Consider the following 17,051-nt stretch of genomic DNA (forward strand, 5'->3'; position numbering starts at 1 on the left):
ATCGTCCGTACAGTATTGGTTATGAACGACGACAATAACAATAACAATAACAACAACAACAACAACAACAAATCTGTAGTTTTGAGCTCACATCTGATTTGATGACATAGAAGATTGATTGAGATCATTTCCAGTGTAGTATTAATGTAGTTGATGATTTTTTTTTTTTTTGCTTTATTTTTTATCATCTTTTGCATGTTTGTCTTTTTTTCCCCCCAAATGTATTGGGCTTATGTGGTCGAGCGTTTGGTTCCTTTTGCTTTACATCATCCTGACTGCACAGAGCTTTAATGTCCTTTAGAACGGCAGAATCTCTGACCTCTCGACTTCCTACAGCACAGAAATTTTCCTCTGTTTAACACGTTTCGTCTCTGAACTTCAGCGGAAAGGTTGTGCCATACGGGTAAAGTAGGATTTCAAACGTTAATCCCCTTAAAACGATCGTTCTAGCATTACATACATGCTAAAATAAAATTACACATTTATAGGTTACACATCATGGATTTATACAAATTTGCTTTTATTAAGTCTACTGTGTATGTTTGTCAGAGTATATATAATGTGTATGTATGCATGTGTGTGTGTGTGTGGTGTAGGTTCATGTGTCAGTATGAGGACAAATGTCCCTGTGAGGACATAAATATCTAACATACCCACCCTAGTGTGAACCCTACGTGAGAATACCATTAAAACCACTAAATACCATTAAAACCACTAAACATGCTAGCTCTTCCAAAAGAAGAAAAAAAAGGGGGGGGGGGTGCAAGTATTCCTCTGACTGTTTTTGGCGGGGGTTAGCTTTGTGACTTTTAGTGACAGTAGAGTGGAAGCTAATGGGAAGGCCCCCACTCAGATATAAAGTCAAGCGCGTCTGTGGGTGTATTTTGTGAAGATACGTATGTGTGTAAAGAATCAAAGCCCACTCTCTCTTGGATTCATTAACGGCGTAGCTTTGTTTAGACGGCCCGACGCATCCGGCAGGTAGCGCGGCTCCGTCGGACTCTATTTCAAACGCAAATTGGCAGTGTCAGCGTTGGCAGATAATGTGAGGGATTATCTGAAATTAGTTTAGTCAATTCATCATTCCAAAGGCCAGTCGCTCCGTCACTGATTAGTGACTTTACAAACTTGTCAATTTAAAATCCCCAGGAGAGCAAAAGGATATGAAGCCTCCGGTAAGTATTAAACGCACACGCTCACACACACACACACACACACAAAACAGAAGAGAGAGTGAGCGAAGGGTGGTAGGGAGTGAATGTGGCACCTTGAAGTGGGCGGGGCCGGTGTAAGCCACTCCTACAGGATACTTTCTATTTTACTTCTCTTTAAAACCCCCAAATTAACCTTACCGGTCACCAACTCCTTCTTCTCTGTTACCATGACATATCCCAGCGAGCGTTTCTGAATAACCGTCGCTGCATTTTGCTTCCCGCGTTTTTTAACAGGAAAGTAGTGGCACTCCCATGAGCAGACAGAGGGAGAAAGAGAAAAGAGAGAGAGAGAGAGTCCCCATAAAAGCTTAATGACTAACGGTAAAAGCACGGGGGAGTGTTGGGAAGTGGAGGGGGGGGGGGGTGACTGTAACCTTTCTCAGTGGAGGACAGGCGTTATTAGGACAGAGTCAGAATAGACATTTAATTGTGTGTCTTCACTGTCTCTGCTATTCCCATTAGTTTCTCCGCTGCCTGTCCAAATGCAACGGAGGGGAAAGAAAAATAAATAAGTAAGTAAATAAATAAATAAATAAACAAATGCCACCAGAAGCGGGATATAATAGACCCCGAGTTTCCTACCATCTCCAATTCAATTTCCAGCCGATGACCTGCGGGAAGAGGAGAAATCGATGAAGGCCAGGCCTAAAGCGTCTGGGCCGCGGCGACAGGGGCAGCTGCCCCAGCTCTTTGAAAGGTAAACCCAATCCGTCAGCCGTCACGTCCAAAACGGAGAATCGGCTTTGTCTGATCCGGGCTTGGAAACCGCGTGCCCCGCGTACGTAAATGAAACCCCTCGGGCGACGGAGGTCACCGGCGATTAAAAAAAAAACCAAGGCGTCTTCCTCCACGGGAGGAGATAGAGGAGAACGAGGCCCTGACGGATCCCGTAATGCACTTCGCCGTTCTTAATGTTCAGGAAGCACTCCTATGCTATCTACTCTTATGTGCTCATCGTGCGACATTAAACAGCAGGTTATATGAATTATTTTCTCGTCAACATAGTGCTGCTGCATCTATGTGGCTTTTGACTGTAAAGTTTTACTGAGATTTGGAGGTGAAAGGGAGTTGAAAAGCACGAGGCTTCGATCTAAAATGCCTTCGTTTTCAGCAGAATCATTCAAACCCTTTCTATTCCCTGAATCTGGGCATCGGTGAATGATGTTAGGTTCGTGTGCGTTGTTTGTGTTTTGTAACCGTGGCAACTGCCTAAGTGATTCTCACAGACCTGCCTGGTGACACCAGTTTTAATTGGATGTAATGATCATGGGGGAAAAAAAAAAGAGAAATAAAAATCGTGTGTCTTTTTGCGTGTTCTGTGTTCTTTGACAAGTCTGCCTCTGTGCCCTGGCGATCAATGTTACGCAAAGAATCATGGATAAAAATCCATTCTGCATATCAACCATGAACGTTTCTAAGGACCAAAGGACGTGTGAATCCAGAATTAGGGTCATTTGAGAGGGTTTCAGAGAGGAAGAAGAAGAGAGAGAGAGAGTGAAAGAGAGAGAGAGAGAAGAAAAAAGATGGTGGCTTCTAGAAGCACCAGTGGCCATGACTGAATATGAATTTCTCAGACTCTCGTCCTTTTATCTTCAGATGAGACTTTCAACTGTCAGGTGTCTTTGCGGCGGTCAAAGTGGAGAGACCTCTGCCTCTGAAGCGGCTATGAAAGAAAATGGAGGAGGGTTGTGTGTGTGTGTGTGTGTGTGTGTGTGTGTGTGTGTGTGTGTGTGTGTGTGTGTGTGCGTGCGGCACACACCGTCAACAGAATACACAAGGCCAAAAGACCTTTTTCAAGCATAAAAGTCTCTGGGTTTAAGAAGAGACTCAGAGGAGACGGAAAAAAAAAAATTCAAAGTCCGAAGTTTGAAAATATGTTATCTGTGCGTATGTACATTTCTGATTATTTGTGAGGCTTCTCGTAACTTCTGCTGAAACTCTTTTAACAACCAACTTGTTTCTAAAGAAGAAAAAAAAGTGATAGTTAGTCTTTGTGATGCGTGGTTCTCCAAAAACCTGACCTGTTCCAACTGACCTGGAAGAAAACACCAGGGTCATGACTGACATCAACACTACTCTGCTCTTCGTTTTTCTTTCTTTCTTTTTTTCTTTGTGTTTGTCAGACCTTTTGTACCTTTCGGATACATATTATTTTGTGCTGGTTCACTGTCAGGCAAGACATTCAGCATGTTGCTTTAAACCATGTTATATCAAAGGCATTCACACTTTCTTCCCTGTATGTAAAAGTCTCTCTCTCTCTCTCTCTCTCTCTCTCTCTCTCTGTGTGTTTGTGTGTGTGTTATTTCTCATTCTGTTACTAATCAACGGCCTCAGCTTTGAGAGGGGCGCAATGGAAGCCCATTTTGGCAAAGCAAATAGCTGTTGCCTGGAAACGACAGGCGAACATGCTCGACGCCGCTCAAAACATGCCAAAACCGCACAACGCCTGAGCGAGGAGACAACGCGAAGCCCTCACTAGGCTGGTTACACACCTCTTCTCCTCCTTGTCATCTCGGCTTACTCCTCATTTAAATCCAAGCTTTTGTAAGATGACTCGTCCCAGTTACGAAACCCATCTGCATGTCAGAGCCAAATCCAAACGCATCACATGTCCTCATCGTTGAGAAAAACATCAACAACAACAACAACAAAAAAAAGCTACGTCAAGCCAACTGAGAGCCATCTTGTTGAAAGATGGTTAAGATTTACACTCAGAATCAATAAAGCATGCATTATGGGGACACATTGAGCACCCTGCTGTGAAAATCTTCATGTTTAACTCAACACAACAACTCCTCTCCACTCCAGACTCCTACATGTCATGAGACAATTTAAGATTGTCCTTGGCTGAAAGGCAGAAATACTTGAAATGCATTTAGATTTGGTGCAGACATCAAAGAGACTAGGAGCTTATTTTTTTTTTCAAATGTTTTCATGGCCTGAGGCAAAAAAAAAAAAAAAAATACAGTGGTTTGTGAGGCAGATTCATGCCTGTAAATAGTTTGGCGTTCTCTTCCCAGTCTGCTTCTGAATATCCCTGAAACTCTCTGGGCTCCTCCATGCATTTCCTGTTCTCTCTCATCTCCTGAGTAACCCATAGGAAAATCACTCCGTACAATAGACCTGCCGATTGCCGCGCGAAAGGCGTCGATCGGCGGAGCTCGCGGTCGAATCCGCGGCGTCTCTCCTCTGAAGCACAAAGAAAACGTTGCCCACGTCTGAAAAGGGAGAGAGTGGGTTTACACCCTGTGGCAGCTTTGATTTACGAGTCAGATCAGACATCTTAGTGTGCGCGCGTTTTGTTTATTTGTTTCCAAGCTGGCTTGTTAGCATGTGATCAATATTTTATTTTGTATTAGTTTTAGACAGGGTTATGCAAGAGTTTTCTATAGTAGATAGACAGACAGACAGATAGATAGAACGATAGAATAATCCCATATTTATCATCATTTATCCACTCCAGAATCCACATCATACGCTGTCGTTTGATCTCTCTGTCGCTACACCAAAAACAGCAGGTTCGGGACATGTTATGATAATATTAGTTTCTTTGACTGCGCTGGTTATGGCTGCACTGTAAATTATATTTCATTGACTATTACAAAAACCAATAAACCATCCGTATTCGTTTAGATCTGCCACACTCGAGCTTTGTGTTCATTCATTCGGAACAAGGCCCGCTCTGCAAATCCATATGCTTGAAGTCTGTCGGTATAAAAGGTTCACGCGAAAGAAATGTACTTGGGTTTTAAATTCTTTGGGATTCGCAGTGCCTTTTTGCTGAACCCACGTAGGGCTAATTGCTAAGCATATACTGTGAAATACAACTCAGACCTTTTCAGTTGTGCTCACCTGTGTTTGCTATGGTCAGGAAATGACCCGTATTTCACACACAGTAACACGACTGAATAACTGTGATACACACGCACACGCGCACACCGCAACTCCAAGGTCCTCACTACCCAGGCAAATAAAAAAGAACAACAACAAAAAAATGGACACACACACACACCAACTCCAAGGTCCTCACTAACCAGGCAAATAAAAAACAACAACAACAAAACACACACACACACACCAACTCCAAGGTCCCCACTAACCAGGCAAATAAAAAACAACAACAACAACAAAAAACAGACAATACTTAATTCCCTTCCCTTGACTTTGACCAGACACTGGGCATAACACTACTCCAGCCGTGGATCTGTAATGAAAGGTTTTGCTGCGCCTAGTCCCCGCTTGGTTAGTCTAATGAGATCCCTGACTGTTCCTGCCATCTGCCAAGCTCCAGTTACGATATTAGCCTTACAGACTGATTGCATCCATACACCAAACAAATGTACTGTCTTCGAGTCGACAAAACAGGCCTCAAAGCCTGCGGATAGTCGTCTGATGGGAGGAAAAGGCTGGAATTCTCTAATGTGATAAGAGAGATTAAGAGCGAGATCCTGACTGAGGGCGAGGCGATGTGTTTTCTCCAAGCTAAAAACACACACACACACACACACCCTTTCCAAGGTCAGCTGTGACACTTGTGTTCTGTGCTATCCAGACTAAACAGTAGTCAAGCTGCGCTCTAGAGTAAAACATCATGTTTATTTGTTGCGCACACCTAGCATCGCTCTCACGCGCGGCTTAGCGTAACTCAGAGTCCAGGCTTCACGGCCAAGGGCCGCCGAGGGAACCGATGTGGTGTTAGAACGGAGCACACATACAGAGGCACCCCAACATTAAACACTGACAACTCAACCATGTAAAATCAAACCCCCAAACCTCTTACAAAACAAAGCATCAAACAACAGACTTGAGAGGAGAAAATAAAGTATAAACCGCTGCACAGAAAGGGTTACAAAATCCACAAAAACTCGAGATCAAAGTCACAAACGCGCTCAAGAACCGACTTGTTTCCGACAAAGCTCCTTCAAGACTGAACACAGACTGAAAAGGGGAGCTTATATAGGGAAGACAAGAGGACACAGGTGAAAGCAATGACCAAATGAGGGGGGGGGTGGCGGATCGTTCCTGATTGTTTGGAACATTCTAGAATGAGAACCCGGGGCATCTCCGTTGCAGCCCTTGCCGTGGAGACACCAGTTTGCAGCGGACGCCCTTTAGAATCGCGTGGAGCTGTGACGCCTTGGGCGTGGCCACAAGAAGAGAATGGAGCGTGTAGAGGACAGGGGCCGACAGAATGCGAGCAAACAGAATGCTTAGTCTCGCCCCGGAATCGATGGAACCTTGAGTTCCCTTTCCCGCTGGTTACTTCAGTTAGAACTGTACAATGTTTTCTCCTTTAGTTATTATGCTCCTTGCCTGAGGGTGTTGGAAATATTTTTCAGTTTTGAGGTGGGAAACACTAGGGTGCAGCATTAGAGAGATTTTTTTTTTTTTTTTTTTTTGCATTCTGTCGATATATATGTATATGTTTATTCCATGAATTTTTCTAAAACCTTATCCCTGAGTAGCACGGATTATTTGTTTGATTATTTATTTTGACTCCAAATTTTGGTTCTGCTTCCCTAACTGCAATCCTATTATCAGAGCTGATCCCAAATCTCCTCTGAATAGGCAAGCGTGTTTTTTTTTTTCCCTTTCTTTTCTTTACTAAAATTGTGGCAGAGGAACGAGTTTGAGATTTCTCTCTCTCTCTCTCGTCCTCATCCCCTCTGTCTCAGAGCAAACTGAAAACGGGAACGGCCATCGGATTCAGGATTAGGCCTTTTCCCTCGACGTGTTTAAATTACCGTAATCTCCTATGCAGATCACATCTCCAGCTAATTGATGGATTTGTTGGAGGATCTGAGAGAGAGAGAGGGAGAGAGGGAGAGAGAGAGAGAGAGCAGACTCCAGGGGGTGTATGTATATGTGTGTTTGAGTGTGTGTGTGTGCGTGTGTGTGTGTGAGTACGTATGAGTGTTCAACTTGTCAGAGAACTTTTTTATGCACTCCCTGCTCTGGGCCTGGGTAAAGCAGACCTCGGAGAATAGAAGAAAGGAACAGGACAGTGATGTCATAAAGGAGGGAGCGGAGCCTTACACTGGAGTCAAGAGAGTGCTCAGTTTCCCTCCAGCTCTCCAGGGCAGTGCTACCTTCCTTTAGAGTACTACAGTGTTCCCTTCCTTCAGTTCTTATGCTCCGTGGAGAAATCAAATCTACGGCGCCATATCTGTCATGGAGAATTTCAAGACAGTTACCGACCACAAGTAAAGCAGTGTGTAATCACACACTGTGTGTGTGTGTGTATGTGTGTGTGTTTCCCTCCTGTAAAGTCACTTGTCTTTTGTATGAATAATGCATGGTGTTGTTGTCCTGACCGGAGTGTGCCGTTGCTCAGCATTGAGAACGCATGGTGAGGGAAATCCGCGAGATGAGGTGGCAGCTAGCGTAGCCGCCACACTTACAAACACAGTATGGACACCAGCTGACAGCTGCATTTTCACGTCCCATATGCATAGCTGTGAAACGCTGCTGTGTGTGTGTGTGTGTGTGTGTGTGTGTGTATGTGTATGTGTGTGTGTAAGAGACTAGCTCTCAAAGGAGATCTCATCTCCACATGCCTCACAGCAAGGTAGGAACATTCCTGTACATCACACTTCAACACAACAAGGCTTTTGGATGTCTGATTTTTCAAACACACACACACACACACACACACACACCTAAATATGACACACTCCCTCACAGTGGAGCTAGCAAAGGAGCCTAGTTTAAAAGAGAGAGGGAGAGAGAGTGTGTGTGTGTGTGTGTGTGTATGTGTGTTTGTGTGCATCTGTGTACCAGCGTGTGGGAGGGCGTTTGCGTGCAATGATCTATTTTTTCCCATTATCCTGCTGCATACGTGCGTCTCATTTACATTCATGGTTATCCAGATAATGAAGCTTTCAATCCAGGGGATCCTGTGGCGAGAACAATGAACCCAATTACCTCCCGCCGCCTGCGAGATAGGATGGCAGACTCCGAGACAGATGGGAGAGGCTGGAGTCGGCCGCCAATCCAATCACATTCATCTCTCTCTCTCTCTCTCTCTCTCCCTCTCTCTCTCTCCCCGATCCCCGATTCTCCCTCTCTGCTCCGCACAACTCATCAACAGGCTGAGGCCAAAGCCCTGGGATCAGTACATCAAACATCGAGACCCCGGCCGACCACGCCGCCCGCCACCGACGACCTACAACCGCACGATGTTCCTGACCCTCCAGTTACCACTGCACCCCCCCGATTCAATCTCGCACCCTCGGGCTTTGCCTCTTCCACGCCTGGTGTGATGGACTTTTCGGCTAAATCATGAAATATCTCTCCTAAATTGACTTGAATTTTAAAATAAATAAATAAAAATATCCGCACTTTACGTAGTAAAATGAATAACGTCCTGTATGTCTGTCTAAAATTCTAAGGATGTCTTCAGGAATTGTGACTGTAAAATAGATGTAATTTGTAATTGTAACAGTGATTGTAATGGTAATTGTAATGTGTGAAAGGTGCAGCTGTTATAGTGTTGTTTTTGTTGTTGGGCCTCAGGGGAGGAACATGTTGAATTAGATAGAGAGATGTCTCAGTTCTATTAAACGCCACTCGTGTGAATTTCGGGTGCGTCTGCAGATATGGTGAACCTGAGGCATCTCATTGGCAAAACACTCATCGCAGTTTTTTTTTTTAGCATTTTCCCAATGACCTTTACAGTGAACATCTCTGCTAATAATTACTTTTACTCATGTTGACCGAGACTCAAATATACTATTTATTTATGCGCCCATTGCGGTATGTTTTATAAAATTCCCTGCCATAGTCTGATTTTTCACAGGTACACACACACACACACAAGCCAAGAGCATATAGTCAAAAATGTTCTTTGGGGTCTGTGATGTTGGTGGACTTCCCTCCTAAAGTATGAATAACTCTTAACTTTGCCCGTTAGGGTCACAGCGTTTCATCTACTTTGAAGTTGAGACTGAAACGTAACAGAAACACAGTGGGCCTTAGAGCAGTTTTTCTTTTTTCTCATTCTCTTGTGTATAGGGGAAGTCAGGTGACACTTTAGCATAGGCGACAATAGACAAAGAATCAGGGGGGGGGGGGCTCAGGTAAGTGTGCCGACTCTTTGTTTGACATCTTTGTAACTCGTAAGAACACACAAATTAGCCAGGTAATGCACTGAGTAATGGCCAGGGCTTTTCCATCAGTTCTTTTTTATCAACACACGAAAAAAAAAAAAAAAAAAGGGGGAGAGAGAGAGAGAGAGAGAGGGAGGGAGGGAGGGAGAGGTGGATGAATGCGTTGTGCCTGTGGGACAGAGAGTAAGGGACTTTTCATGTGAATAAATGTATAGGCAGATTAGAAATACCAGCCCGCTCTAGCGTTATGAGATTTCTACCAACTCGACCCTACGGAATAACACGCAAGCAAACATACGTTAGATTTATAGATATAAACGTTATAATCGAGCCCACCCCCAAAACCCACTGGAGTGAATGAGAGAGTCAACGTTTCAGCTCTACGGAGAAAAATAAACATCGGATACACAGTAGGTTCTCGACCTAATGTTCCGTGAGCGTGACGTGTGTGGAAGTAAACCGAAGCCGAAACATTTTCGCACGGAATAATTCAGCTCCTGCCAGAAAAAAAAAAGAAAGTCCTGAGTCAACAGCTTACTGAAAGAGTGTTGTTTTAAAAGCTCTCCATGCATACAGAGGTTGATTTAAGCTCTTTAGAAAAAAAGAGAGAAAGAAAAAAGAAAAAAAAAAACTCTCATCTGTGAATTTTTCATTTTAGTCATCGAATTTAGTCAGAACAAGATAAAGTGCCCCTAATACATTAAATACCGGAGCGAGACCTGCATTTTAAGTTGGATAATCATATTTGTTTCCCACCCCCCACTCCCCCCCCACCCCCCACCCCGCCTTTTCTAAAGCTAATCAACAACTTCCATGTGAAAGGTCCTCTGTTCCCCCTGAACAGAGCTCTGAATACACAGCATGTCCGTTCTTCTGGATTAAACGGGGATGGGGTTTTCAGTGAGGAGTTCCAGAAACCTTCTCCACCCTGGCCGTGTAAGGCTCTGCGTGTGTCTGTCTCCCGGTGTGTGTTAGGATAAAGGCAAAGATACACCCTGTGAGATACACAAGTGGGTGATGAAGGACTCCCAGCTGTCCGCCGTTAATGCGCGTGCTCCCCTCAGCAGACTGCATTCCGCTAATGACCAGGAGGAATCTGGATATCCAAGGTCCCACAGGGGAACAGCTGGTGCTCTCCTCTGCTCCACACTCTGGCCTTCTGAAGGGCTTTTTTTTGGTGGAGCAGCCTGGAGACGTGGCTTCTGCCCAAGCTTGAAACCGCTAACGTTTCACGGGCACGTAGCCGCAGAAACGAACCCGAAAAACGGCCGCCATCTAGCAAATTCAAGGCATCACAACGAAGAAACTCGTTCAAACGGTCACGCCGGGGGAACGCGCGGACGAAACTCCCACACAGAGAGAGAGAGAGAGAGAGAGAGAGAGAGAGACAGAGAGGGAGAGAGAGAGAGACAGAGAGAGAGAGAGAGAGAGAGAGAGACAGAGAGAGAGAGAGAGAGACAGAGAGAGAGACAGAGACAGAGAGAGAGAGAGAGAGAGAGACAGAGAGAGAGACAGAGACAGAGAGAAAGAGAGACAGAGAGAAAGAGAGAGCGAGAGAAAGAGAGAGAGGGGCAACATAGAAAGAGCAAGAAAAATCTGTTCTCCGAGGAGCTGGTTTCTACAATGTTCTTTTATAAACAACTCAGTGATGCTTCCTTTAACCGACCTCCTGCAGCTCACACACTGTTTTCGTTTTTGTTTTTGTTTTTTTGTTTTTTTTTTTATCCCTGTGAGGTCGCCGTCAGATTTGGGGACTTTCCTACAGAGCCTATTTACGTTGCTGGGAAAAACCAGAAGCAGAGTTATTATGAAGTGAATATTTATGTAAAATAATTGCTGAGAATAAAAGCTTTATTTCACTCCTGTTCCTTTTTTTTTTTTTTTTTGGCTGCGTCTCCACCGTTTTTCTGAAAACATGTAGAAAAAAATTCCTTTGTTTTCCAGTAAAGACGTTTTGCAATTCTAAAGGTGAGGTTTTCATTTTTTTTTTTTTCTTTTGTTTTGTGCTGCTGACAGTTATTTTGTGTTTTATCTTAACAAAAATTATGGGTCAGACTTATAGCAGAGCGTACTGAAAAATGACCTCAGACTCCAAAGAGGGTTGAGACCAGCTTTTTTTTTTTCTCTCTCTTTTCTGTTTCTCATATTCAAATAGGTCTCCTCCTCTCCTCCTCAGTTATGCCTTAGCCTCCTAGTCTAAGCAGGTTCCTGTCCATGAGCCTCCATTAGCCTGACTAATCATTCTGCCCACGTCCACCCGTCTGATAAGGGTGTGTGTGTGTGTGTGTGTGTGTGTGTGGCGGGGGGGGGGGGGCCAATGGCGTGCATACCTTAACACAGCGAATTTGTTCCAGGCCAGCAGTACGTCCGCATCGTTTAGAAATGCATTTTATATTCCACAAGAGGGGCGAGACTCCAGTTTAAAGGCAGCTAATAAGATAAACCATACTCTCTAGGATGGCTCATGTGGACTTGTTTTTTTTTGTTTGTTTTTTTTTTTTTTTTCCTTCTTATTTTCTTTATAAACCAGTATGAAAATGTGTTATAGTTAGCAATGCAAAGTCAGTTCATTTAGCCTGTTCAATCAGAACCTATACCTTTTTATTTATTTTTTTTTGGAGATTTCTGACCTACTAGAATTCAGAATTCTGGGGTTTGTATCAAACTAATAAAGTCTTTTTTTTTTGAAAGAGAGAAAAGGTGAGAGAGAGAGAGAGAAAAGAATGTAGCCCAGAGGTATCATTCCTTGCTGTTTGTACTGTTACACTATTAATTCATGCGGGTTCCACGTTCAGAAAGTGTGCCTCTAACCGTGGAAGTCGGCAGGATTAAATATCCCATAACTTTACGTAAACACAAGCCTTAGATTATTCAGACTGAGTTCAGAGGGGAAGACTTGTTATATACGAAAGCTTCAATGTCAGTGTGTCTTTGAAGAGAGAAAAGAAGAGCTGCTGACTATGGAAATATTCTCGTTCAAAACCTAAAATAAAATAAAATAATAGTCGCCCCTCTCTGGGTGCGCTCATTTGCACGTTCATAGTCAATGTCAAAAATCCAAAGACAAACACACCAAAAATCAATACCTTCTTCCTTTTATATGGTAACCAATCACGTATGGGCGAAATTCAGCGCCTGAGTCTCTATCTAGAGTTTATTATATTTTGCATCCAGTAAAACCATCCAATTCTCCAGCCCTCAAGATGCTTGTTTATCATGGAAGCTCATCTGAGACATATTATTCACCAAGAAGGCGCGCGCCATTGCAACTTGGTACAGTCCACCTAGCATGTTAACACAGGACCTACCAGCAGCTCTGTATCGGTGCCAATCTCTGAGTTGGCACAGTCTATTGCCCAAGCATTGGCATGTCACCCTCATCCAGCTGGTCTCTCCAGAGCCTGCCAGCACCTCCTGTTTCCAAACACGCCAGTAATCTGGGAACGGCGGCCAACTCCGCATGGCGGTGCTGCCTTTTTGGGATGTGCCGCTTACCCTCTGCTAGCCCTAGCATCTCACCTGGACCATCTCAGATGGATTACGTTCCGATTAAAATATCACTTCTTACATCTTTTACATAACCCGAGTTAGTGGAGATAGTGCTGCGCAATCGATATGTTAGCGGTAGCATTGACACGTAAAGCACTAAGGTTAACGAGCAGCTCATTTTCAGCCGTCGAAACTGAGCACGATTGGCTTTGCTGATTCCCTAAAATGCATTTGGTAAAACTACGAGCTCACCCGTCATCATATACCGGTGTGTTGTTTTGTTGTTTTTCTATCAGATATCAACCCCATATTCAAAAAAATGTGTTATTAGATCTGTAACAGTAGTTCCAAAGGGCTAACATGTCACAGGGCCTAATTCCAAAGCACACAATGTAAAATGGGATGCCGGGAAGGTCATTAGGTTGGACTGGAAATCGGAGGGGCCCCTTTTAGCTGTGTCGGAACGTCACTCTGTTGCCGTCCAGAAAGCTAAAGGCTACACCTATAGCACGCAGACTGTCATATCAGAGATCGACAAAAAACAGGAAAGCGTCTACAGCCGTGCATTCAGCTGCGTTTAGGGTAAAACAGCGTAATCTGCATGATAATCATCTTTTCACATTCTAATAATGTTATCCCAAACGGAGGGCAGAGAAAGCTACATTATCAAGCGCTAGACACAGGCATTTTTTATTGCCGTTGTTGTTGTTGTTGTTGTTCTTGCTAAAAAAAAAAAAAACAAAAAAAAAAAACGAGGGATTAAGATTTTACATCATTCCAATTATGTTCCATTCCCAGATCAGGCAGATTAAATGAGGGGGAAGAAAAAGGAAGTTTGGATGGTTCAGTGGCGTTTCATATTTCACTCACAGAAACACAAACAAGCGTACGCTAGCACTGGTTTGACGCGAGAAAATACAAATCAGGTTATTTGTCTACACACTGCCTGTAAAGATGTTCTTGTAATTCTGCCACTGTTACTGGATGAGGGGGTGGAGGGGGTGAGGGGTATGGGGGGGTGGGAGGGCGGAGCACGCACCGAAGGCCCGTGCGTCTGCCCTGTGTACAAAGTAGCTCCCTGGCCTCGGAAAGGCGAGAGAGAGAGAGAGAGAGAGAGAGAGAGAGAGAGAAAAGAAGTCTAATCATCCTTGGGCTGAGGCTGTGTTTACTCTCCTTCAGCTAAATCACAGGTACAAATAAAACGCTGGTCTGCCGGCGTGGAAGGATCCCATTTCTCCAGATTAATAATTCAGATTGTACACAGAGGAGGGCAGGAATAGCAACTCCAAAAAAGGAAAAAAAAAAAAAATACAGAGAGAGGCCAAGAACACACGCGCTGACGGCAGCCAAAGGGGGGACTGACATCAGATTTGGGGACCGCTGGCGGCGGGTGAGAATTCTCCACAGAGTCGAGAAGCAGGTGTCTCTTTATTAAAGCCATAGCGTTCAGTCTGAACACAGCAGTGTTTTCACTCTATCTATCAGTATTCGTTTTCATGGATTAAAATATATATATATATATCTGTGCATGGAAGCCACTGAAAATGTGAAATGTGTCACATCTGTAAGATTATTGTATGTCAATAATTTAAATTATTTTATGTCAGAAAGATATAAAATAAGGATAACAAAACATCTGTGCATGAAAGCCACTGAAAATGTGAAACGTGTCACGTCTATAAGATTAGTATATGTCAATGATTTAAATTATTTTATGTCAGAAAGATATAAAATAAAGATAACAAAACAATATGAATATGTTTGTTGTTTATTTCTGGTTTGCTCATGGGGAAACTGTGTCTGATCACTGCATGGGTGTGTTTGTATGTATGTGTGTGAGAGAGAGAGAAAGAGAGAGAAAGAGAGAGACGATGCATCAGTAATATGTTTTCACACTTCACCATGTGCATATCTTCTATAAATGTGAATATGTGGGCTAAAATGTGGTAAATTACAAAACTGCCCTGAACTTGACTGATTTTTCCCCACCTGCTCACATGTGATTACACAAGAAACGAATGTAAGGCTTTTTATTCCCTTATAACAACATGCTAACGTTAATTACATTGTAATTACACGTGCACTGAGCCACTCTGGTGGACAGTGTTACAATTCAGCCTTACAGACTACGCTGCTCTCTCAAATTTCCATTGGCTAATAAAAATACAGATTACACTGCTCTTGCAAATTTCCATTGGCTACTAAAAAAAAACGGATGCCTTTTCCCTTTAATATGTGAGAGGAAAAAAAAAATCGATACTGTTCAAATACTTTTGATTTGTTGTGTGATCTCGTCTTGTCAGCCATTTGGAGGCCCCATTAACTCAACCTATTACTCCGAAAGATAGCCCAATTTACTCGACAATCATATAAAACAATATCAGATTTGAAAATGCACGACGTCGCGTCATAACAATAAAACATTCCATCTACTTTAAACTGATATTAACGCCCACTTTACTGCCATACCAACAGGGAGACTCATCAAACAGACAACGCTAAGAGATGACAGGAAGAAAGCAAGCAGGAGAGAGAGAGAGAGAGAGAGAGAGGAGATGACACACTTTATCAGATTGTGTGTGTGTGTGTGTGTGTGTCTGTGTGTGTGTGTGTGTGTGTGTGTGTATGTGTGTGTGTGCGTGTATGTGTGTCTGTGTGTGTGTGCGTGTATGTGTGTCTGTGTGTGTGTGCGTATGCATATGTATGTATTTCTACGCGCGTGCGATTTTCGGCGCTGATCACATCGTCTTGTCTCGTGTTCGACGAAGATCACTGGCTCCTTTTTTTTTTTTTTCTTTCACCCCCGCGATGGTTCCGTGCCTGTTATTAGTCAGAGTTCACTTTGGAAAGAAGCTAATCTCGAATGAAAAGCCACGAGCTCTCTCATCTTCCCAATGAGTGTCTCTCGGGCCTTCAAAGAAGCCTTTGAAGTCCCTGCCTTGGTAAAAAAATTGGTTCAGGTGTCAGAGCGAGAGGTCCTCTATCCAAAGGTAAAAGGCCATCCATCTGAAGCCTCGTCCCTCCGGACTGCTATTCCCGTCCCACCCTCCCCATTTATTATGGCGAGGGGGTGTAATCAGCGTTCGCTCTGCTTTGTCTGGCTAAGACAGGAATGGGCTTTAGCGGGAGATGCCGGCCAACCCCCCCCCACCCTACCCCACTCCATCCCACCCCACCCAATGTTCTCCCCGGTTCAAAAACGATTTATTAACTATGAACTCTTGTCGTCGGCGTCACAAAATAGTCTAGGCGAACGGGGGTTAGCATATGTTTTCTTTTAACGTGTCTGAAACCAAATCCCTGTATCTTCTTATGTTACGCGCCGCTTACACCTGAGCCGCAATGGAACCTGCGTGGAGGAAGACACGACCAACCACAGACACACGTGTCGGTGACAAGCAGAGCCAGACCAGGCCCAACACACTCAACAGACAGGAAACTGTGAAACCCTGATGTGGGCTGTGTTATCGAGTGTATTAACCAGTCACACCACACAGTGACCTGTCTCCGCAGGGTTCATTATTAGTCTCTTTCCTTCAAAGTCTACTCTGGTTTCAGCTATCACTGCTCTGATAAGGAGGTATTAGACCTCCAAATTATCTTCACCAATAATAATAATAATAATAATAATAATAATAATAATAATAATAATAAAGATTAGTTTTTCTTCTTCCTCGTATTACTATTACTATATCTTTATAAAAACAGTCCGACGTCATCCTAGGTGTAGTTAATTGTGCTTTAATTACATATAAGGTCCATTAGCCTTATTGTAATTAGTCTGACGAAAGGGGGAAAAAAAAACAGCTGTTCTTTTACACTCATGCTGTTTAATTAGCACTGTATTACATGGAGTCGTGTGTAAGTACAAATGAAATCAGGTTTAGCTCGCAACATTCCTATCAGTTCGGCGTAATTACCGCAAACCCAGGCCTATGAAGAAATTTAACGCCGAACGTACCGAAGTGACGAAACCGACAGGAAAGGGGACAGTGAAAAATTCGGAGCGGCGCGGTCGTAACGGACGTGCCCGCGGGCGTGCATACAGTCTCCTTATTACCGCCAGTGCAACCTGCAAAGTCCCTCAGGCTCTACAGCAGAACCCTCTAGAGAAACGTCTTTCACAGACGTACAATCAGAGTCTCTCTCTCTCCATCACCCCGCCAGTGTTTCGCCTGCACGCGAGGGGCGCTTATCACGTCACTCTGGGTGTGACCAAGTCACCGTGTTCAGGCAGGAA

General features: G+C 43.8%; 1 protein-coding gene across 39 annotated transcripts in view; it reads right to left on the reverse strand.

The window, feature by feature from the left end:
- celf5a (cugbp, Elav-like family member 5a) overlaps window positions 1–17,051 on the reverse strand; it is a 160,811-nt gene that overhangs the window by 40,008 nt on the left and 103,752 nt on the right. For 17 of the 39 annotated variants that reach the window (XM_030785139.1, XM_030785122.1, XM_030785134.1 and 14 more), the window contains exon 5: window positions 16,993–17,002. The exons of the other annotated variants lie outside the window; for them this stretch is intronic. In XM_030785139.1, the coding sequence (XP_030640999.1) occupies window positions 16,993–17,002 (10 nt within the window). The remainder of the gene's footprint in view (window positions 1–16,992; window positions 17,003–17,051) is intronic. 39 annotated transcript variants of the gene reach the window in all.

The sequence above is a fragment of the Chanos chanos genome, chromosome 9 (genome assembly GCF_902362185.1).
Source record: "Chanos chanos chromosome 9, fChaCha1.1, whole genome shotgun sequence".
NCBI classification, from domain to species: Eukaryota; Metazoa; Chordata; class Actinopteri; order Gonorynchiformes; family Chanidae; genus Chanos; species Chanos chanos.